The sequence below is a fragment of the Amblyraja radiata genome, chromosome 10 (assembly GCF_010909765.2).
Source record: "Amblyraja radiata isolate CabotCenter1 chromosome 10, sAmbRad1.1.pri, whole genome shotgun sequence".
NCBI lineage: Eukaryota > Metazoa > Chordata > Chondrichthyes > Rajiformes > Rajidae > Amblyraja > Amblyraja radiata.
Window position 1 is genome coordinate 22104629 of NC_045965.1, and position 25008 is coordinate 22129636.

At 46.7% G+C, this 25008-nt stretch overlaps 1 protein-coding gene across 5 annotated transcripts in view; it reads left to right on the forward strand.

Moving 5' to 3' along the window:
- Positions 1–25008, forward strand: part of cacna1e (calcium voltage-gated channel subunit alpha1 E) — a 188751-nt gene that overhangs the window by 150554 nt on the left and 13189 nt on the right. For all 5 annotated transcript variants that reach the window (XM_033028317.1, XM_033028318.1, XM_033028319.1 and 2 more), the window contains 6 exons: positions 1180–1307; positions 7975–8071; positions 15335–15440; positions 18640–18747; positions 19774–19874; positions 22491–22597. In XM_033028317.1, the coding sequence (XP_032884208.1) occupies positions 1180–1307; positions 7975–8071; positions 15335–15440; positions 18640–18747; positions 19774–19874; positions 22491–22597 (647 nt within the window). The remainder of the gene's footprint in view (positions 1–1179; positions 1308–7974; positions 8072–15334; positions 15441–18639; positions 18748–19773; positions 19875–22490; positions 22598–25008) is intronic.

Genomic DNA, 25008 nt, shown 5'->3' on the forward strand with positions numbered 1-25008 from the left:
GTGCGGAGCTGGTCCCGAAAAACTGGCTCCGAAAAACTGACCGTGTTCAAAAACTCTGCGCGGCAACGGCCTGCCGGCCCGCAGCCGCCTCGACGCCGTACGCACCGCCTCGAACTTCATGTCACTCACTCGACCTCCGCGTGGCCCCCGCTTCTGGTTTGGTCACGCTTGCCGCTTGCAGGCGCATGCTGGTGGGACCGGCCCTTTGGGTCGGGCTTGCCGCATGGAGTCGCATGCTGGTGGGACAGGCCCTTAAGTTCCAGGTCCATTTCCCTTTTCTAACCTGAGCAGACCATGTAACTGACGTCGCCAGAAAGTGTTTGTGGGTATTGTTCTCTCGCCAGTGTTGACGTTTGTAACATTCATTCAAATATGGCTCTGCAGACCCTCACAGTAAGGTGGACAATAAGGATGATGAAGTGCTGAGATGTCTTGGCCAAGGTTTATATCTCCAACACTATCACCAAAACAGGGGAATGGTTATTATTTTCCCCCTGAGGGAGGCCCTCAACTCTCACACAGCTAGAGAGCTGCAATCCCAGAGTTGTACAGTGTCCACCGCTTGAGGGGAAGTCTGCGACCCTACACAGGGCTATGTTGTCAGCGGCCCAGTGTTCCTTTAGTTTTTTTAGTTTTAGTTTTAGCGATACACTGTGGAAACAGGCCCCTCGACCCGTCAGGTCCGTGCCGACCAGTGATCACCCATGCACTAGTTCTAGTTCCATCCAACACATTTACAGAAACCAATGAACCTACAAACCTGCACGTCTTTGGAATAGGGAGGAAACCAGAGCACCCAGAGAAACCCTACATGGTCACAGGAATAACATTAAAACTCTGTACAGACAGCAGCCGTAGTCAGGATCGAACCTGGGTCTCTGGCACTGTAAGGCAGCAACTCTACCGCTGCACCACTGTGCTGCCCTGTGTAAGGGAGTAAGTGAAAAGGTGGGATAACATAGAACACGTGCAAAAGGGGGATCGATGGTCAGCGTGGACTCAGAGTGCCTGTTCCATGCTGAATCTAAACTAAACGCTCGGCAGTGGAGAACCACGGAGGTTGAGTTGGACATTGTGCTGGGCCTGGTGGGATCAGCTCTTGCCCTTTGTGTCTGGGGCAGGTGTTCAGCCGGAGGGACCTCTGCATCCATTTTGACGGTGGTTTCCAATGTTTTGCAGATGCTGAACCTGTTTGTGGCGGTCATCATGGATAACTTTGAGTATCTGACGCGGGATTCTTCCATCCTGGGCCCACACCACTTGGACGAGTTTGTGCGGGTCTGGGCAGAGTACGATCGGGCTGCGTGGTAAGTGTCCCAGCCTGAGGGCATCTACTTGCAAGCCGTTGATAAATGTACTGGGATGATCCAACAGGGCAACCTTTTGTACCGAAGAGGGAAAGGGAGCTGCATTCTGCTCACGGACTACAGCTTCAGAACCCTGTCACTACAACATGTTACCTGATGGAGAATTTAACCTGAAAGAAATTGGTTCATTTGACCTTCCTCTCTGACACTGACACATGTTCCTCCCTCACCCGAGGCAGCTAACTGGTATCCCAGTCCTTCTCACTATGGGGAATAACTACAATAATCTGTGTCTCTCAGTCCCTCTCCATCATGCCAACAACTGTTCACGATCTGGTGCTTCAGACACACTTTCACCTTCTCTTGTCACCCCCTGAAGATAGTAGGAAGGATCAGAGAGGAGGCTTCAGGTAGTTCTATACATGGTGCATCACCGTGGTAACGATTACCATGGCATTGCACTTGTTAGCCTCCGGCCAGTTAGCCAGGATAGTGTTCGTGTGCGGGGATCACTGGCCAGCGCAGACTCAGCGGGCTAAAGGGCCTATTTCCGAGCTGTATCTCTGCTAAACTAAAAACTAAGCTAGTTTTGTAGAAGGGTCTCGACCCGAAATGTCACCCATTCCTTCAATCCAGAGATGCTGCCTGTCCCGCTGAGTTACTCCAGCTTTTTGTGTCTACTGGGTTTGAGTAGAGGCAGCGTGAGCCATAGTTTGCAGCTCATTGCACCGTTCGGGACTAGGTGCAGGTTGTCATTTAGAGAGAAGGGAACTGTTCTCCTGCTCCTTGAGTGCATCAGGCTGCACAGGCATCTAAACACAGCCAGGTGGCAGCCTTCAGAGGGTGTTAGACATGGTGTTAAACATTCCATGTAGGAATCCTGATCTGCCTGTTTACAGAAATGGTGAAGACTCTCCAAATATTCCACCTGTGTGGGTTAGTGATCAATGCGACACAAGTTTGCTGCAGAAGCTCATTAATCCTTTCAAGGCTCTGAAGCAATCCCCTCTCTCCCAACCATGAAGAAACAAGGAACTATAAAAAAATGACACAAAGTGCTGGAGTAATTCAGCAGGTTAGATATCCGTGTGAAGAAGGGTCCCAACCCAAAACGTCACCTATCCATGTTCCCTAGAGATGCTGCCTGACCCACTGAGTTACTCCAGCACTTTGTGACTTGTTGTTTACTCTACCAATTCTCATCACTGCTCCAGACCTATGGATGGCTTGAAGGACAAGGCTATCCCCTAACGTGCTGCGTTGCTGTGATACATGTCCTGTAAACACTGACCATAGGCACTGAGCTGATAGAAGTGGAAGTAACAACATGGGCATCAAGCAGCCATTCTGATAGCCTGAGGCTGATCTGCTGAATATCCTAGCAAGGGTCACCTCGTTCACCATCATCTGATACATCCTCCACGACTTGGTTCTCATGCCCACGCTCCCTTGTTCTTTGACTGGATCGTAAGGAGGAGGAGCAAGGAAGGAGGTGATGAACAGACGCTAGACACAACATGCTGGAGTAACTCAGTGGGTCAGCAGCATCCCTGGAGAAGAGGAATAGCTGACGTTTTGGATCAAGACCCTTCTTCAGGTCTCGACCCAAAACATCACCTATTCTTTTTCTCCAGATATGCTGCTGACCCGCTGAGTTACTCCAGCATTTTGTGTCTATCTTTGGTGTAAACAGCATCTGCAGTTCCTTGCTGCACATGAAGAGCAGATGCATCAGGTTCAGTGGAGGTTTTCATCCTTCAGATAAGGGCTGAGACAATGCCAGCCGGCAGCCACGGACCTCCAGCATTCTGACTTGGGACGATAAGATCACATGTGCAATGTAAGTACTGATCACCTCTACACTGACCTCCTTGGCAATGTAGAGCATTGCTATCCCAAATAAAGCCACGGATCAGAAACTCTTGAAAACGTGAAATCCCTGTGACCATAGGAGCACATCGGAGGCTTTGATTTCTGCACCAATGCGAGTCCACTCCAGACATCACTAATGCTTTCCACCAGCTGGAAGCACATTAAACTTTGCTGAGAAATTGTCCTAATTGCGTCAGTGAGTGCAGTTCCGTTTTGGCCTTTGAATTGTCATCGAGCAGCAAAAGTGGGAAGATAGGAAACGGAAAGCTAGCACGGCAACTGTTGCTCCATGTGTCTCTCTGTGCACGGTGCACAGGGTCGGCATGGTGGCGCAGCTGTAGAGTTGCTGCCTTACAGCACTAGAGACCCAGGTTCGATCCTGACTATAGGTGCTGTCTGTATGGAGTTAGGACATTCTCCCCGTAACCCCGTGGGTTTTCTCCGGGTGCTCTGGTTCCCTCCCAAGTTCCAAAGACATAAAGGCTTGTAGGTTAATTGGTTTTGGTAAAAATTGTAAATTGTTCCGAGTGTGTAGGATAATGCTAATGCATGAAACTCGCTGATTGGCACGGACTCAGTGGGCCGAAAGGCCTGTTTCCGTGCTGTCTCTAATCTAAACTAAACTAAACACCCTTGGCCACCCCTGTGCCAACATGGCATGCAATGATTACTGCTGATTATTTTTATGAAGATGGTGAGGAGATGATTTCTGAATCTTTGGGCCTTGCTTTTGACAAATGGAGTCCTGTTGAAACGCAGCAACCATTGACTGTTGCAAGTGGTGACCTGTACTTGCTGCCAGCGGAAATCACCATTTCTTCTCTGGTGCTGAGGAAGCCAGACAGATTGCAACCATCCAATTGGCAGATGTGTCGAACATAAGCCTTCGGTATCCAAGTGAGTCGCTACCACCAAGGTATTAGCCAGCGCCGAATGTTCGTGTTACCCAATCCACGTTGAAGTCGAAATGGAAATTGCTGGGTTAGGTGGCATTTTGGAGCAATCACAGCCTCATTCTCGGTGCACCAGCATGGGATCGGTGAGCAGATCGGGACTAAGCTAACTTCCTCTGAATTACAACTATGAGAGGGACTGAGGACTCCACTCAATAAAGAGGCATCTTCCTTTGGGTTGCCAATGTACAGTATATGTCCCGACCCGAAACGTCACCCATCCTGTTTCTCCAGAGATGCTGCCTGGCCTGCTCAGTTACACCAGCACTTTGTGTCTATCTACAGTATATAAGGCAGACAGAGATAAGGGAAACACCAATATTCAGAAATGTCTCTGAAGAGAAGGACTGAGAAACGTTTTGGGGCGATGTAGGGATTACTGGCACAGCCAGCATTTATTATCTATTCCTAATTACCATCGAGAAGGTGGTCGTGAGCCTCCATTTTGAAGCCCTGCGGTCATTCTGGTGAAGATGCTTCCACAGTGCTGTCAGCCAGGCAGTTCGACCCAGTGACAATGGTGATCTATTTCCAAGTCAGCGAGGGATGTGAGATTCCTTGGCAAGGAATCTGGAGATGATGGTGCTCCATGTGTACATGTCCCTCCTCCTTCTTGATGATAGAAAATGGTTAAACAGAGCGAGTGCCAACAGTGAGTGGACAATAGGACATTACCTGGAGATATTAACTTGGGCATTAGTGTGCAGAACACCACTTCCTTATGTGTTGCGTGTTAGTTCAGGAGCAAATCTACTTACCCAGAAGTGCTGAGGTGCAGACATTAGGAGATAGGAATGAAGCTCCGAGAGAGGGAGAAACAGAGAGGCTCTTCTGGCTAAGTCTCTCATACAGGAGACCCTGCCTCAACTGCTCCCTTCCTGCCTTGGTTCTGTTGAGCCACCACTAAAACACTCAAGCAGTGAGATAAGGTCACCTTGGACATCAGCACACACCCCAGCATTCTTCAACCCCAAAGAACACAATGAACTGTGCTGCAACTTAATCCCACAGACTGCGGCAAGAAAGGAAGGATCTCCTTCAGTCATACGGGGGGGTGGCTGCTTTCCTGCTGTTCTGTTCTGGCTTGTATGTCATTCCCTATCATTTGCAATCCAGATCTTCTGGTCAACAATAATGACACGACTGCACACAACGGCATGTGCCTGCCATTCACTGTGATGGGGAACATACCCTGTACTAGTCAGAGTGCCGCAACTGAATTCCTGCCCAAGTTACACTAACGCTCATTGCCAAAGAAAATGATATTGTGTCCAGGCTAATAACTATTTGTTACGCTCTCTTGTCCACTGACCAATAATGCTTACTCTGTTTGTACTTTTTGCTGCCAATCAGTTCCTTGGGAGCCAAAACTTGCCATTTGGCCTATTGGCAGTTCACCCTGAATCGGAGGAAGAACAAATCCACCCCCCCCCCCCCCCCCCTTGATTTCCCCCCACAGAGGTCGTGCTGAACTGTGTTTGTGTTGAGAGGTGGATCCATGTCTCTCTCTCTCTGGCTATTGTTGTTGTCTAACTGACTGTGCTTTTTTTGTAGCGGAAGGATTCACTATAAGGACATGTACACAATAGTGTGTATGATCACGCCCCCCCTGGGACTGGGGAGGAAGTGCCCTTGTAGGGTGGCCTGCAAGGTTTGCTCCATATTAATTTCACAGCCAATGGTTACCTTCCTCTGGCTGGGGAACGACACACCTCCTTTAAAGAGACAGAATCTCAACTCTGCTGCACCTCACTTTCTAATTAGTTTGAACCTGCCGACAGAGACCATCTCAAAAGTGCCTGGAGACAGTTGTAGGGGTGGGTGGGAGAGCTGGGTGGTCTATCTGGCCTCCATGCCGCGGGTACCAGGTCTCACTCACTTTGTACTCCGGCAGGCTTGCTTTCATCTCGTGTTGCCTTTACTATCTTTCAATAAAAGTAGCCCTCTGCTCACATGTAATTTTATCCCCTCTTTATCTCGTACATGTCCTTATCTCACAGACAATCTCTCTCTCTCTCTCACACACACATATACACACGCATACACACCCTCTCTCCCTCTCACACACGCAAATACACACCATTCTCTCTCACACGTTTACATGCATTCTCTTCCAAATACACACACGCTGTCACTCACATTCACTTTTCCTCACATACACTTTTCTTCTCGCACCCAAACATACTCTCCCTCATTCTTCCCCACACCCTCTCTCACATACACATGCGCACATAACTCTCCCTATGGCTTTCATTCATGTACACTCATGCATGTCATTTCTGTTTATCACACACACATTCTCTCTTTCACATGCACACTATTCCAGAAATATTCTCCCGTCTCACTTGTACACACTCTTTTCCACTATCCCACACATTTCCTCCACCACACACACTCTCTAGCTCTTGAACACTCCATGGCCCTTCCTTTGTCACACAGTCAGAACGCACACACTATCCTGCACATTTTGTGTCTCCTCTCTCTCTCTCTCTCTCGCTCTCTCTCTCGCTCTCTCTGTCTCTGTCTGTCTCTCTCTCTGTCTCTGTCTCCGTCTCTCTTTCTCTAATACACACAAGCTGGCAACAGTGACTCGTATTCACCTGCATAAGTACATACACACAGGCACACACACAACCAGACGTGCACTTCCACACATCCACACAAACAAAATTGAACTGATGAACACAATCATTGTTTCACTCAGATGCACACAAACAGAAATGCACTTCATTTGTGCATGTACACATTCAGATACACACTCAGTCACACATGGACTGAAGACACATATTTCAAACGTTCATATCATTACCAACACACAAACATATTTTCTGTCACAAACACACATGCAAGTGTGCGCATACACACCCACAAACACATAGTGCCACGAAACACATTCTCAAACACAGGCACACTCATGTGTAGATACATATAAACACAAGCATACTGAAACACACACACACACAGTCCCTTCACTGCAGACACATAGACCAGGCTTGGCACTGCCAGCTTTGGCATTGCTTGGAGGTGGCAATTGAAAATTTCTGAGGACCAGCACTGCTCAATGCAACTCTGGTCACTCCAGCAGATCATGGGTCTCTTCCATTTGTGCACATGTGCATGAGTTGAGAACCTAATGGTGGATGTACCCTGTGACACTGCAGCATTCGGGCGGGGCGATGATATTAAATGGGAGGTGCAGATCTGTGTTAAGGGAATAACACTAAGAGAACCTGTTTCTTTAAAGAGCGGAAATGCATACTCCACATGCATGGAATGCATGTCTTCCTCCACACCCTCTCTCCCTCCCTCCCTCCCTCCTTTCCTCTGACTCTGCTTGTGCACTGAGTACTGTTCATCAAGTAGGAAATTAACCAGAAACCCTGTCATCCCTCGGGACTTTACCGAGTCTGATCACATTCTACCACCACATTTATGCAACAGCCGAACTTTGGGTGCAAAATGGATAAAAAGGCCTTGAAGTAATTGGCAAGTGAAGCCAGGAGACAATTTTGACGCAGCAAGCTGCTGTGATGTGAAGTACGCTGCCTGTAAGGGCGGTGGAAGCAGATCCATTAGTAAATCTCTAAAGGAAATTGGATTGGTATGTTTAAGGATATAAATTTACAGAGCTCTGGGGAAAGGGCAGTGGGGTGAGATTAATTGGGAAGTCCTTCCAAAGAACCTGCACAAGGACAATAGACTGATTGGCCTCCTTTTGGCTTTATGGTTTTTTTATAATTCTAAGAAAAAAGACTGTTCTGCTGATTGAGTTGGATGTGATTAACTCTTTCCTCTTCTGTTTCTCCCGGACATGCTCACCATCCCATTCCCTCCATGCAAAGCGGCCGAATCCATTACACTGACATGTATCAAATGCTGACCCTCATGTCTCCACCGTTGGGTCTGGGGAAGAAATGTCCTTCGAAAGTTGCTTACAAGGTAGAAGGAGAACAAAATTCAAACCGTGCCTACCTGAGACTGAAAGGATATTTATCACTGTTTATGTTCTGGCTCGGATAAAACCAATTCTCAATCTAATGGGAGTTTAAAAAAAAATATTATCATCTCCATAATATATGTTTAATGATTACATTTTCTGCATCACATTTCTCTGTAATTAGTCTTGGAGAACCATAACTTGTTTTACCCTGTTCTACAAGTACTGCGTTTCTCAGGGTGGAGAATGTTTATGTTGAGAATGGAATCGGGACCCTCTACCTTGGGCAGGTAAATCCTTTCAGGTGTTTGTCAGTGATGGTGCAAAGGGAGTGTGTAGAAAGGAACTGCAGATGCTGGTATATACCGAAGATAGATACAAAGTGCTGGAGTAACTCACAAGTCAGGCAGCATCTCTGGAGAAAAAGGATGGGTGATGCTTCGGGTCGGGACCCTTCTTCGGATTTCAGACTTCAATCTGAAGAAGGGTCCCGCCCCGAAGTGTCACCTATCCTTCTTCTCCAGAGATGCTGCCTGACCCACTGAGTTACTCTAGCACTTTGTGTCGATCTATGGTGTAAAGGGATCTGTACTCTGTAGCTGATTGCATGGCATTAGTTAAGATTGATTACCTCAATGCACAAAGTGACCCAAGCTTCCCTGACCATTCTGGAGAAGCAAATGCTGCCTGAATGAATGATCTGCATGTCTGTAGCTTGCTAGAATGCAGATATTTCACGTGAAATCTTGGCAGGCAATGCATGATTCGATCAGCCATCTAACCCCTTTACCTTTCAACACCACAACACACATCGCCTTGCATACCATACTGGAAGCTCTAGATGTTGGTGAAATAATCGCTGTAAAGAATAGTGGGCTCCTCGCAGGTTCAAAGGGCATTGCCAGGTCTAGAAAATGTCAGTTCTGCTTTGTAAATATATATATGTATATAATTGTGTTAGTTGTTTATAGTTTGTGTAGGGTGGTACCAGTGGTAGAGTTGCTGTCTTACCCAGGATGCCAGAGACCCGGATTTGATCTTGACTACAGGTGCTCTCTGTATGGAGTTTGTGCGTTCTCCCTGTGACCGCGTGGGTTTTCCCTAGGTGCTCCGGTTTTCTCCCACATTCCAAAGACATACAGGTTCGTGAAAATTGGTAAAAATCGTAAATAGTTCCTGGTGTACGGGGATCCCTGGTCGGCACGGACTTGGTGGGCAGTGTTTCAGGTCAAGAATGATCAGTACGGGTGTCAGAGGTTATGGGGAGAAGGCAGGAGAAGGGGGTTGAGAGGGAAAGATAGACCAGCCAGTATTGAATGGTGGAGTAGACCTAATGAGTCGAATGGCCTCATTCTGCTCCTAGAACCTATGAGCTTATGACCCTGCTTCAGGACTGGGAGTAGATCTGGCCCAGACACATCGCAATTAATAGTTGACATGTAAACCTGGTGCTAAATAATGCCTTTAAGGGAGAGATGTTCAGATACATTTGAGGTACATTCTAATGACAAGTAATGTAAGAGCAAACAAACCCAGAGCTCCATAGATGACAGAGATGAAGAGGAAGATAAAGCATAATAAAGCTTTTAATGAGTTGTCGGGTGGTAAATACTAATAACAACCAGTATGTTTATAAAAGAAGACGTTTTGCAAATAATAGTGAAGGAGAAAGTTGAGGCACTGGGATTTGTTACAAATTTTCAGCATGGAAGTATTAGTAATGTTGGCTAAACTTAATGTAGGTCAGTCACATGGACAAGATAGGAGGCATCTAGGATTTGGAAGGAAATAAGGGAGGAAATGTAATGCCTGTGATGATTATCTTTAAGAAATATTGATCTGAGACAGGATTAATAGTCACCTCGAGAAAAATTGATTAATTGATAAGGCAATTCAACATGGATTTGTTCAAGGCAAATCATGTTTAATAATTTGATAGCAGACGTTGGTGAGACTGCACCTGGAATAACGTGTGCATTTCTGGTCACCATACTATAGCAAGGATGTGATTAAGCTGCAGAGGTGCAGAAAAGGTTCACATGGGATGTTGTCGGTACTGGAGGCCTTGAGTTATAAAGAGGGACTGACTAAGCTGCGACTGTTTATCCTGATGTGCAGGAGGCTGAGCGGTGACGTTACAGAGGTTTATAAAATAATGAGGGGCGCAGATAAGATGGATGATCACAGTCTTGTTCCCGGGGTAGAGGAGTCTAGTACGAAAGGACATAGGATTTAGATGAGAGAGGAAAGATTTAAGGATAGCCTGAAGGGCAATTGTTTATACACAGAGGGTGCTGGGTATATGGGGCAAGCTGCCTAAGAAAATGCTAGCGATAGGTACAATTGTAATGTCTAATATACATGAAGGCAGGTACATAGATAGGAAAGGTTTAGTGTGATATTGGCCAATTGCAGGCAAATGAGACAAGCTCAGAAAGACACCTTGGTCAGCATGGATGAGTTGGGCTGAAGGGTCTATTTCAGTGCCGTATAACTCTTGGCTTAATTTTTTTGAAGGGGTCATGGATAGAATGGATGAGGATAATGCAATCAATGTGGTATGCATGCACTCACTATCAGAGGCTTTTGACAAGGTGTTAAATACCAGGCCTTTCGGAAAGGAAGCACGTGGCATGAAAAGAACATTGATACATAACTGGTGAAGGAAGAAGCACAAAAGGTTGTCATGAATGGTTCTTACTTAGAATCCAGGAAGATGAATACAGCATTCTGTGACGAGGCCTGCATTAGACATGCCGGAGTCTCTAAATCTGCTGAAGACATAAACCTGGGCGCTGAGAAAAGAAAGTGATAAATTGCAGCAGGTTGTAAAGATGCCTGTGAAATGGACGTGCACGGCAGATGAAGTGGAAAAATGTGAGGTGATGCATCTTTCTGGAAGAATGTGGTGAGACAATCTAGAATAAAGTGTTACTGTTCTAAAGAGAGTTCAGGACCAGAGGGACCTAGGAGTATGTCATTGAAAGTTTAGTTTAGTTTAGAGATACAGTGCAAAAACAGGCCCTTCAGCTCACCAAGTCTGCGCCAACCAGCGAACTCCGCACACCTACACTATCCTACACACACTAGGAATCATTTACAATTTTACCAAGCCAATTAACCTACAATCTTGAACGTCACACCGGAGTTCCCAGAGAAAACGCCATGAAGGTCACGGGGAGAACGTACACACTCCGACAGCACCTGTAGTAAGGATCGAACTCGGGTTTCTGGCACTGTAAGGCCGCAACTCTATACCTCAGCGCTCCCGTGCAAAAGAGACCGGGCAAATTGGCCATGTGCAATTGAATGTAAAGACAGAGAAGTCGTGCTGAAACACAGGTGTCAACTCAGATGGAGGCTTGTGTTCAACTGATTATCTCGTTTACAGGAAGGAAGTGAAGGCTTTGGAGAGAGTCCAGGGAATATTTACAAGAATCTTTTCTGAGATGAATGACGACTAGTTACAATAATAGATTGGAGAGGTGGTGACTGTTCTCTTTGGAGATGCTGAGGCTGACGGGAGATCTGAGAGGTGTATAAAGTAATGAGGGCTGTGAACAGAGTGGATGGTGGAAAGTTGGCTGTGAAGTTCACAGGTATTAAATAGAGAAAGACAATTAATAGTGACATGAGCAAAAGCCTTTTATTGGAAATGGTGTGTCGTTGGAATCTGGAATACTTTGCCTGCAGTTGGAGACATCAAGAGGTAACTAGATGGGGCAGCACGGTGGCGCAGAGGTAGAGTTGCTGCCTTACAGCGCCAGGGAACTGGGTTCGATCCTGACTATGGGTACTGTTTGTACGGAGTTTGCACGTTCTCCCTGTGACTGTGTGGATTTTCCCCGGGTGCTCCATTTCCTCCCACACTTCAAAGACGTGCAGGTTTGTAGGTTAAATTGTGCTCGGGTACGGAGGGCGATTGCTGGTCGGCACGGACACAGTGGGCAGAAGGGCCTATTCCCGTGCTGCATGTCTAAAGTCTAAGGGTAAATAAATAGTGAGGAAAAAATTGAAGGAGGACGGAGCGTGGGCTAGGAGTGGAATCAGTGAGTCACTCTGGTAGAGAAATGGAACGGACACTATAGGCTAAATTGCCTCCTTCCTTCTGTACTGTACAACTTGATGATTCTCTGATATCCTTGTCTAGGTGAAAGGCCAGAACTACATACATCAATCTATAGCAGTCTCAATGGAGCTCTACGTAATTACAGACTGATGTTTCCAATCTGCTACACAAATCCATATGCAATAAGAACCTATTTGATTTTACAATTACCTGCTACACCCAAGTACTATCCTTCTGAACACCCAGGTCCCTCAAAGCAATGCATCTTCTGTGCCTTTCCAAATATCTTATTGACCTGGCCAACATCTGTTAAGGACCTGTGGAGTCCATGCTCCAAGATCCCTCTTTTCCTCCACACCATCTATATTACTAAAAGTCTGATCTTGACCACTTCCTGTTGTTCTGTAAACGCTGCCACTTACGGCTGTGATGTTTGGCCATCTTACTCAGAGTCCCCCCCCCCCCCCCCCCCCCCCCCCGCTGCGCAGGATAAGAGGATTGTTCCCATTGATTAAAAATAAAAGAGTTATTAGTATATACAAAATGTTGAGATTCTCTCTCCTGAAGGCCACGCCCCTTCCGGAGGGACTATAAAACCCGGAAGTGTTGAGTGCCTCAGTCAGTCTCTGCAAGATGGGGGAGCGAGAGGGTCACGTCTCTCAGTCTGAGCTGTGAATAACACTGAACACATGTCTACTAAACTGAGTGGTTTTACTGACCTGTCAGTGCCCTTAATGTGGTTTGAAAATATAGTTTGGAAATGCTAAAGCTGTGTTGTCTTTGGTTTGGAAATGCCTAATGCTGTGTTGTCTTTGGTTTGGAAATGCTAAAGCTGTGTTGCCTTTGGTTTGGAAATGCTAAAGTTGTGTTGCCTTTGGTTTGGAAATGCTAAAGCTGTGTTGCCTAATTAAAGTTGCCTTGCCTAATTAAAGTTGCCTTGCCTAATTAAAGTTGCCTTGCCTAATTAAAGTTGCCTTGCCTAATTAAAGTTGCCTCGCCTTCTATATAATTAAAAGTCTAATCTTGACCACTTCCTGTTGCGCTTAATATTGATTTTAGCAAAAAAGCGCTACCACATACGGCTGTGATTTTTGGCCATCTTACTCATGGTCCCCCTCCGTTCATCAGGTGCCAAGGATTTTTCCCATCGAAGAAAAATAAAAGTTATTAGTGTTTAAAAAATGTTGAGATTCTCTCTCCTGTCAATCACGCCATGAAGGCCACGCCCCTTCTGGTGGGATGGGGGGCGGACTATAAAACCCAGAAGTGTGGGCGTGGCTCAGTCTCTGCAAGATGGAGGAGGGAGAGGTCACGACTCGCTGTCTTTAGTGGCCTTGCACCCTGCTTGAAAAGGTATGAAACTGCACTTGAATTTGGTGGCCTTGCACCCTGCTTGAAGTGGTAAGAAACTGCACTTGAATTTGGTGGCCTTGCACCCTGCTTGAAATGGAATTTCAAGGAATAGCCATGAGTCAACTGCCAGCCCACCAGCCGTGAGTGAGTGAGCTGCCAGCACAACAGGCTTGAGTGACTGAGCCACCAGCCCAAGAAACCATTCGGCCCACAATGTCCATACTAGCCCTCTGGAAACCAGTCCCTTCAGCCCACAACACCCATATTAGTGCTCTAGAAAGCGCCCCCCCCCCCCACTGGCCATCAATATTGGAATTGGTGGAGAGGTGGAATATTGCGTTGGGGGAACCAGCCTTCCCGTGTGAACATGGGACCCAACGGGTCCCACTTAGTCTAGTATTAAATATCACCTCACTTTTTTGCACCTGCCTAAATGTATTACCGAGACATAGTCATAAATGGGAGGATATTGACTGGTGTGAAGGAAGAATATGAGCCCATTGGACCTGAGAGGAAGAAGGGCAGGTCACTAAGATGTTTACAAAGACACAGAGGAATGTTTTTCCTCTGTCAGCTAAGGAACAGAAGATAGGCTCAGGGAGGTTATACTGGAATTGTCAACTCGTCCGTAGCTTGAGCATGGTGTATGGTCTTGATCACCACATTACAGGGAAGACGATGGTGCAGAGGGAATTCACGAGGATATTGCCGGTTGCCAGCAGAAAGTTGTTTGTGATAAAGTAAATGGACAGGCTGGGGTTGTTCAGTTTGGAACAGAGGAGATTGAGCAACAATGTAACCAAGGTGTGTGGAATTATGAGAGGTCGGAATAGAGTAAATAGGGAGGACCTATTTCCCTAAGCAGAGAAGATGTCCCATCCCAGGGAGTGCAGGTTTACAGTGACGGGTAGGACTAGAGGAGAGCTTCTCACACCCTCTGTGTGATGGGGAATAGCACGTTGCCTGAAAGGGCAGTGGAGGCAGACACCAGACTACATGGAACCACTACGATGGCATGTAGTGGAGGAAGCATCACTACAGGGGTGCCAGCCCAGTGCTGTGGGAAGGGATGAGACCGGATGACTCTTTGTTGCACTGGAACAGTCACTGTGTGAATGGCCTGCTCTGCTGAACAGTTTCCATTAATCTACAAGGATAAAGGTGACAGTGCATCTGGTTTTAATTAATTACGGTTGCAGGACAGGACGGGTTGGACGAGGCACGTCAGCAGAATGTGAATGTGAGCTCATTCATTGCTCGGTCAGTAGGTACAAAGATTCCCAGCGCTCATGCACTCTCCAAGGTTGCCGTCCCATAGACTGCAGCCAAGAAACAAAAATGAGGGGAGATTATCAGTGTGCGTAACAAGAGAACTCTTAGCTAGTTTCAATGTTTCTGTTCACTTGTCATAAAAATCCCAGAGGTGGGAGAGTTGGAGGGAAGTGAGGAGTGGTCCAGCCAACTTTCATGGATCAAGGGCTGGTTAGTGAGCGTGGATGTGCTGTGAGACTGTAGTGAGATCGTGGGCAGGGTGGTTGGTAGGTCATCTGATAAGACAGACGTGTCTTCACAATGTTGGCTACAACAATGGAGCACCTTAAACAATCAACGAGTTCTCGGTGGCAGGAAAGGCGCAGACATGGAGGAATTGGAGGGGGGAGCTAGTGGCAGGAGGGGGGAGGCGAGATAAGGGTAGAGTAAAATGATGAGCTTGCAAGGAAGCACATAACCTGCTAGATCCACTGGAGCTGTTGTGGGATGTAGTTAGATCCCAGTATGGAGACGGGAGGTTAAGGCAGCATTGCTGGGTCTGGTTGTGGCTCACTGTCCTTCTCCTTTCTAGAGACTGGTACTGATGAATATGCCTGTCAGCGAGGACAAGACTGTTCACTTCACCTCCACGCTCATGGGCTTGATCAGAACCGCACTTCAAATCAAGCTGGCCAGAGGTAAGAGGACGTTCAGTGTCGACGTCACACCAACCAGTCCACAAAACTCAACTGGATTTAAAGCACAGCAGGAACTGTGTTGGTGGTTTGTGCAGCAATTCTGTGCTGGTAAAATATCCCAGGGGGCATCGTACAGTGACAAACCTAACATGCTAGAAATTTGAATCAAAAACAGAGAGAGCAGGAAATAGTCAACAGATTGGAGGAGCATCAGTGGAAAGAGAAACAGAATTAAGCGTTCAGGTTATGAGCAATCAGAACCTTCATCGAGTAGCTCATACTATCCCAACATCTCTCTTAGAAACAGAAAATAGGTGCAGGAGTAGGCCATTCGGCCCTTTGAGCCAGCACCGCCATTCAGTATGATCATGGCTAATCATCCAAAATCAGTCCTGGTTTTTGAAGCAGGGTTCTGACCCGAAACGTCACCCATTCTTTCTCTCCAGAGATGCTGCTGCCTGACTCGCTGAGTTAATCCAGCACTTTGTATCTATCTTAAATAATTGAGAATATCGCGTGACAGAAACTTCATTTCTATAGATCAGCATCCAACTCCAACTGTTAATTACATTTTATTTTTAATGTGCTTGCTGCCATAAGATTTCCCCTTTTGCAGAATAAGGAGTTGTCCACTGAGCAATGTTTCTCAGTCACTCTCAGTTCTCCCTCTAGTAGTATCCAATAAGACATATCTGCTTGAGAGGGAGATGGTCATCGGGAACGAAGGAACTGCAGATGCTAGTTGAAACCGAAGATAGACACAACATGCTGGAGTAACTCAGCGGAACAGGCAGCATTTCTAGATGCAGTATTTTCAGACCAGAAGAAGGGTCTCGACCCGAAACATCACCCATTCTTTCTCTCCAGAGATGCTACTTATCCCACTAAGTTTCTCTAGCATTTTGTGTCTATCTTTAGTCATAAGGTACTCCGGCACTGCCGCCTCTGTCTGGTGGTCTTCCACTGCGTTTCTGTCAGTGCCAATGAGAATTTGAGAGGACCAGGTCACTACACACACTATCCACTATTTCCTCCTCATCACGGATGCTCCACAGTGAGTCTATCCCTGGTTCCAGCTGTGCAATGCCATCGGTCTTCAGCTGCAGCTGGACACACGTCTTGGCCACCAGGAGTATTGGACATTTCCCTGACTCCTTACATTTGCAGGAGCATCATTTCACAAGTTCAAGGATATCCATCATGGACCATACTTGAATCTCCTAAGTACTGTAAATTAGAAGGCGTAACTAATTCTTAATTACTACAGAATTACATGGATATTCCTCTGAGATACTGATTGGGGACCAATCATTGAATAGATATCTTCCTGAGAGAGGGGCAGGAAACACTGCATTGCTCAAAAAAGGTATAATGGTCCACACTTCTTCCTTGAACAGAGGCCCAGTCAGTACTTGTTTTTTACATTGTGCAACTTCTCCAAACCCATTCACTTTTTCCAAGTCAAAGGTTTAGTTATGGTAAATTGCATGGACCCAAACTTAGCCTGTCTCCATCTGTGGAACTCATTGCCACAGAGGATGTGGAGGCCAAGTCAGTGGGTATTTTTATGTCAGAAATAGACAAGTTCTTGATTAGAACGGGTGTCAAGGGTTATGGGGAGAAGGCAGTAAAATGGGGTTAGGTGGCAGAGATCAGCCATGATTGAATGGCGGAGTACTTCTTCACACTAACGGGTGCTAGCTGGAAGTGAGAGGTGATGGGAAGGAGTGATACGCGATCTGTCAAGTGATAGGTGGTTCCAGGAAAGATAGATCCAATATTTCTATTTGATTAGAATTAAGAAGGAAAATGGGATCTATCACACTACACGGCTGTCTAATGGCCTAATTCTGCTCCGATAACATGAACTTATGAACGAGGTATACAGTGTGCTATGAAATATTCAGAGCAACAAAATTCACGGGAAAGTTATAGAAAAAGGGCAAGAATCTGGAGTATGGTGGTGCAGCAGGAAATCTGCTGCCTCACTGCTCCAGAGACCCACTTTGACCCTAACATCAGCTACGTCGGATATTTAGTTGTTGGACAATACCGCTAGTGTAGGTAATTGGAAATAGACCCAAAGGGAAGTTGATAGGCACGTGTGGGTCAATACATTATAGGGCAACAAAGAAATAAAGAGTTCGGGAATGGATGGAGTTTATGGTGGGGAAAGTGCGTGATGGACTAATTGCATTCACAACTATAATTTCTTACGGCCCTTGGCAGAGCAGTTGCCTTACCGAGTTGTGAAACATCCAGAGAGGAGCCTTTCTGTGGTGTATCAGCAGAAATTGCTAAGAGTCATCAGAGACATGCTGAATTGCCTCAGTCCTCTGAGGAAGGGTGGCGCGGAGGCACAGCAGTAGACCTGCTGCCTTACAGCGCCAGGGACCCGGGTTTGATCCTGACTACGGGTGCTGTCTGTACGGTGTTTTACGTTCTACCTGTGACGACGTGGGTTTTCTCCGGGTGCCGCAGTTTCCTCCCACATTCTAAAGACGTACAGGTTTGTAGGTTAATTGGCCTCGGTAAAATTGTAAATTGTCCCTAAAGTGGAGGATGGTGCTCGTGTACGAGGTGGTCACTGGTCGACGCGGACTCAGTGGGCCGAAGGGCCTGATTCGCTAAATTCTAATGTTAGCTCCCCTCCCCTTGTCATCCAGTCTTCTCTCCACCCATCCCTTGATACTCCACCCTGCCTGCCCTACCATGCCTGTGCAAGAGGATCTTTCAGCCAGCTTCTGCTGATCACCTTGTCATCAGTGGGCAAGAGCGGGATCCTCACCGGGGGGAAGAGGTCACGGGGAGTGGGGTCGCCATGGGGACAGGGGGTCACTGACTAGGGGGGGGGGGGGGGGGTTAGTCACCAGGGGGAGCGGTTACCAAGGGGAGGGTTCACCGTGGGGAAGGGGTCACGATGGGGAAGTGGACACCCGGCAGAGGGGCCGAAGGGCCTGTTTGCACAGTGTCTCTAAAATCGAAACTAGAGGCTTTGGTGCGCCTTCTTGGCTGCACTGTCAATGTGGTTGGACCAGGACAGATTGTCGGTAATATTTACACCGAGGAACTTAAAGCTCTCAATCACATCCACCTCAGCAACATTGCCTTTGTGGAAAACATCAGTTCCATTCTCCAGGTTGTGAGTCGTAAGCTGATAAATACTGACGCGCGATTCCCGAATAAACTTCTTTGTCAGGTGGGGCAGACAAGCAGCAGCTGGATGCGGAGCTGCGCAAGGAGATCATGACAATTTGGCCGCACCTCTCGCAGAAGACACTGGACCTCCTGGTTCCCATGTACACATGTAAGTAAAGCAAACACCGAGGTTGCTAGAAATACCGAGCACGGGGGGAGCAGCATCTGTGGAGAGAGTCCGGGACTGTGGAGAGAGGAACAGTTAACAGTTTGGGTCAGTTATGCAAGGAACGCTTGTCCCTCCCTAGGTGAAGTGTGGTCCATCACAGACAGTGCATAAATGTGCTGGAAATGGCCATCAACAGTCACCCACGGACTTCATTAATCACATAGCAGCCATTATCCTCACGTGACAAGGTCACGTCACAGTTAAGAAGCATAACTTCCCTCAACTTCCCTACAGTTTTTTGAATTGGATTGATTCAGATTCAGATTCAGATTCAGATTCAATTTTAATTGTCATTGTCAGTGTACAGTACAGAGACAACGAAATGCAATATCTGAAATTTATCTCCTAAACAGAACCAGAGTTTGTGGACATCACAATCCCATCCTGGACCCCCAAATACAGTTCTGAAATCATTCCCTTTCCAAATATAAAAACAGATTTGGGCCCATGTGTACTCCATCCGAAGAGAATATTGGCCTGTACGTACCACACTACCATTTTGAAACAACTTCCCTGTGTTGTCAAGGAATCGTCCCTGTTCCTTGTTGTCACGCTACATATGATCATTCTATTTATTCTCTTTGCATTTAATGGTTGATAATGATGATACTTTATTGTCACATGTACCTAGTTACAGTGAAATTCTTTGTATTGCATACAATCCTGTAAAATCATACGATAGATAGGCAGGCGGTTTGCGAGATGGCGACAGTTGATGGAGAGGATCGGTGCTGCCAGGACAATGGAACTTTTAGGCCAAGACCCCAGTGTCTAAGAACCCAGGGATAAGAGTAGATCTGGAAGAGGGATTTGATAGGGAATGTGGATAGAATGAGAATATGGGATTAATGCAGGATTCATGTAAATGGGTAAGTCCTGGTTGGTGTGGACTTGGTGGGCCAAAGGGCCTGTTTCTGAGCTGTATCTATACCTATGAATCTGATTCCATCTTCCTTACTCTTCCAGATGCGGACTTAACAGTTGGGAAAATCTATGCTGCCATGATGATCATGGATTACTACAAACAGAGTAAAAATAAAAAGTATCAGATGCTGCAGGAAGAGCAGGTACTGCCGTTGGGACAGGCATTAACTGAATGCCACAGACACTGAGCTGAAAATAGGGTTGGAGTGATGGGACAGGTGAAATGAGGGAGGACAGGTGAAGCAAGTGTGATGGGTGGGATGGCTGGGTGATATTGATGAGGAGGTGGGCGGGTGAATTGGGTCTGAGGAATGGTGGTTAAGAGGTGCAAATTCTAAAGTAAGATAAAATGGGGTCCGACTCGGAAGGGACCTGGGTGAAATCATGTGTGCAGATGGACTTCAGTGGCAGGAGTTGGGAGAGTTGATAGTGAGTCAAGTGTGCTGTATTGTCACATGTCCCAGACCGATCAATGAGATTCTTACTTGCAGCAGCACAACAGAATATGTAAACATAGTACTCTGTAAACAATATAATAAATGAGAAAAAAAAGTTTAGTGTGTATATACATGTTTATACAAACACATAGAAACACATAAAAGCAAACAGACAATAATGTCCCCAGGTCTATGTAGTTCAGAGCATATTTGGAGGTTGCAGTGTTTAATAGCCTGATGGCTGTGGGGAAGCAGCTATGCCTGAACCTGGACGTTACCGTTTTCAGGCTCCTGTATCTTCTTCCCGATGGCAGGAGTGATATGAGTGTGTGGCCAGGGTGGTGTGGGTCTCTGCTGATACTGACTACCTTTTTGAGGCAGCAACACTTGTAAATCCCTTTGATGGTGGGGAGGTCAGTACCCATGGTGCCTGAGGGCAAATTAAAGTAAGATGAGAGGAGATCAAGTTAGGGCTTTATTCTTTGGAGCGCAGAAGGTTAAGGGGGGACTTGATAGAGGTTTTTAAAATGATGAGAGGGATAGACAGAGTTGACATGGAAAAGCTTTTCCCACTGAGAGTAGGGAAGCTTCAAACAAGGGGACATGACTTGAGAATTAAGGGACTGAAGTTTAGGGGTAACATGAGGGGGAACTTCTTTACTCAGAGAGTGGTAGCTGTGTGGAATGAGCTTCCAGTGAAGGTGGTGGAGGCAGGTTCGTTTTTATCATTTAAAAATAAATTGGATAGTTATATGGATGGGAAAGGAATGGAGGGTTATGGTCTGAGCGCAGGTATATGGGACTAGGGGAGATTATGTGTTCAGCACGGACTAGAAGGTCGAGATGGCCTGTTTCCGTGCTGTAATTGTTATATGGTTATATGGTTATATGGAGATGAGAAGTGAACTCTGGGGAGGATGGGATGGGTGTAGGTGGAGGGGTAATCTTATGAGGCTGAGTGTAATTAGTGAGATAGTGATGGGGTCCTCACACGCAGCGCCTCAGCTGACTAGTGCAACCCCGTTCAACAATCTGCAGCAACATTGTCCCTGCTGTAGTGCAAGCACTGCAAACTACCACCACTGCATGGCGTGAATGCGCTGTAAAAGATTCTTCATCAGCTGCCGCGTGAGTTACAGAATTCAGGAGTTCAGCTGAGAGAGAAGTTGCAAGAGGTATGTTATGCGTGGATGTTGATGAGAGGCTGGGCAGGTCAGACCAGGCACTGGTCAAGCCGCAGGTGGTGTATTGTGGACAGCTTTGGGCCGCATATCTGAGGAAGTATGTGCTGGCATGGGAGAGGGCCCAGAGGAGGATTACGAGAATGATCCCAGGAATGATTGGGTTAACATATCATGAGCGTTTGACAGCACTGGGCTCGTACTCACTGAAGTTTAGGAGGATGAGGGGCAGGGGCCTCATTGAAACCTACTGAATAGTGAAAGGCCTGCAGAGTGGATGCAGAGAGGGGGTTTCCGCTAGCGGGAGAGTCTAGGACCAGAGAATATAATAAAACCGCAGAATGAAAGGACACATCTTTAGGGAGGAGGTGAAGAGGAATTTCTTTAGTCAGAGGGTAGTGAATCTGTGGAATTTATTGCCACAGATGCCTGTGGAGGCCAAATCAATAGATATTTTTAAGGCAGAGATTGATGGTTTCTTGATTAGTATGGGCGTCAGGGGTTACAGGAAGGCAGGAGCGGGGTTGAGAGGGAAAGATTGATCAGCCACAATTGAATGGCATAGTACTTGATGGGCCTATAACTTATGAACCTCAGTAGACAGAGTGAGTGGTTATTCATCTTCCTTTCATCTCAGATGGTTGAACCTTTTAGTTTAGTTTAGTAAAGTTTAGATATACAACGCAGAAACAGGCCCTTTGTCTCACCACGTCCGCGCCGACCAGCAATCCCCGCACACTAACACTATCCTACACACACTAGGGACAATTTACAACATCACCAAACCAATTAACCTACAAACCTGTACGTCTTTGGAGTGTGGTCGGAAACCAGAGCACCCAGAGAAAACCCACGCAGGTTATGGGGAGAACGTACAAACTCCATACACACAGCACTCATAGTCAGGGTCAAGCCTGGGTCTCTGGTGCTGTAAGGTGGCAACTCTACTGCTGCACCACTGTGCCATTCTTGACTTTATATGTGGTTGTTCTGGGATCAGATACAGAACATGATGGAGGGGCTGGACAATGAGGCAGTGGCAATTTGAGCGACGGGATATGAGGTGAGTGCAGAGGAGCTAAGTGACCTCTGAGCTGCGGACTGACGCAGTGTGACAAATGTATCTCTTCTCTTTGCGCAGAGCCGAACACCCATGTTCCAGCGGATGGAAGCTTCCACTCTGCCTCCGCAGATTATCTCCAGCACTAAGGGTCTGCCCTTTCTGCAGGCGGACAGAGGACCTGACTTGTAAGTTCGATTTGATCGCTGCCCTTCTGATCAGACAGTGCTGTCGGCATCATTCATGAGCTGTCGATCTTTGCATGCTACAGTCGGTTAACCTGTGTCAATGAGAGTCATACAGCGTGGAAACATGTACTTTGGCCCAACCTGCCCACACCCATCAACATGTCCCATCTACACTAGTCCTACCTGACTGTGTTTGGCCCATATCACTCCAAACCTGTCCTATCCATGTACCTGTCTAATTGTTTCTTAAACATCACAATAGTCCCAGCCTCATCCCCCTCCTCTGGCAGCTCATTCCATACCCTCGCCACCCTTTGTGTGAAAAAGTTACCCCTCAGATCCCTATTAAATCTTTCCCCCTTCACCTTAAATGATTGTAAAAGTTTCAGAGGTGTTTTTAGAAAGAAATCAGGGCCAATAAACTCTTCAGCACTGTATTGGAGTGTAGTGTAGGTGAAGTGGCCACTGTCCCCTTGTGCTCACCGTTAAAGCAGCACTGCATGGAAGGCCAGCCAACAGCCTTGCCCTTGCACACCGTACCCAATACTTAGTGTAAGAGTATTTCCAAACCCCAAACACCCGGTCCATGTCAACTCCCATCCCATAACCTCCACGAACTCATTCAAGTTTCTGGGCACCTATATCTGCAATAATCTAAAATGGCACATCAACGCAGACCACATCATTAAGAAAGGACAACAACGCCTATACTTCCTCAGACAGCTCAAAAAGTTCAGAGTCCACAAACACCTCCTGGTCCGTTTCTATCAATCCATTATCGAAAGCATCATCACCTCCTCAATCACAGTCTGGTACGGAAATACTGACAGTCACTCACTACAGAGATTACAGCGCATTGTCTCCAAGGCCTCCAGGACCATCAACTCCCCCCTCCACTCAATCCATTCCATTTACCTCCAACGTACCTCAAAACGGGCAATAAAGATCATCTCGGACCCCTCCCATCCAGCAAACCACCTTTTCCAGTCTCTCCCTTCAGGGAGGCGCCTCAGGTCACTTGCCATAAAATCCACCCGTTTTAAAAACAGCTTCTTCCCCTCAGCAATAAGAACACTCAATTCCCTCCAATAACAGACAACACTAAGGACTCTTGATGTATATAGTGTCTTGTCTATGGTCTTTGTCTGTTCTTTTGCACTATGTTCTATTGGTGAGATTTGTGATTTGTGATGTGGTATGGATGCACTTTATTACTATGATCTGTGTTGTTATATGTGTTAATGTGACTAAAGCAGTGTACCATCATGTACCGAACCCAAATACCACCAACCCTGGTTGCGTGGCAAATAAAGATTCTATTCTATTCTATTCTATTTATGTTTATTGTTGGCATATCATGTTATTTTGCTTAGATAAATCTTGCCCTATTATTTTGGACACTTGGGGCGGTCATTAGATGCACAGGGTGGTGTATGCGTAAGGGCATAGGGGACAGGACGAGGCAGGCACAGGGAGGGAGCGCATACAGTTCCCACCAGACCAGGGACAGAGCAACCAGCTACAACTTGCATGCAGAATTACATGTGTAGTAATGGCAGCTGTAAAAGAGGACACTGGAAAAGTTGAATACTTGCCATTACACTTAGTATGCAGGGGGGGGCCTGTCCCTCGCCAAATACCCACTGACCTTTCCACCACTCGATACAGCAACAGATGGGCCATAGGTCATGGGGGTCAGTGACTGGAGAGGTAACTGGAGGGAGAATTGGAGCTTGAGTTGGTTCAGGTCAGGAACACCAGATCAATGGAGGGAGCAGTACGTTGGAAAGGGATGGCATTGAGAGAAGGGACAACATAATCATCAAGGACAGTTTCGAGGAAAGGGAAGGGGTGGGAACAGGAGGAGAGGTAGAATTGGGCGAGGAGGCGGATTTGAGAGAAGGGTATGATCGAGGGAAGGACTGGGATCAAGGGAAGAGATAGAACATAGAATGGTACAGCACCGCAATAGGCTCCTCATCCCACCATGACTGCACCGACCATGATATCAATCTAAACTAATCCCATCAGCCTACACACGGTGCATGTCCCACCATTCCCAGCCTGTTAGTGTTTCTGCCTAAATGCCTCTTGAGCATTACTATTGTATCTGCTTCCACCACCTCCACTAGAGTGCTCTTCAGGCACCTATCACCCACTGTGTTAAAATACTTGCCTTGTAAAACTACTCCCTTTCCCCCTCTCACCTCTCAGCTTAAAGCTATGCCCTCTAGTATTTGATATTTTCACCCTGGCTAAAGGTTCTGACTCTATCTTATCTGTGCCTCTCATAATTTTACAAACTTCTCTCATATCTCCCCTCAGCCTCTGATTCTGCAGAGAAAACAATCCAAGTTTGTCCAACCTCTCCTTGTAACTAATACCGTCTAATCCAGGCAGCAACCTGGTAA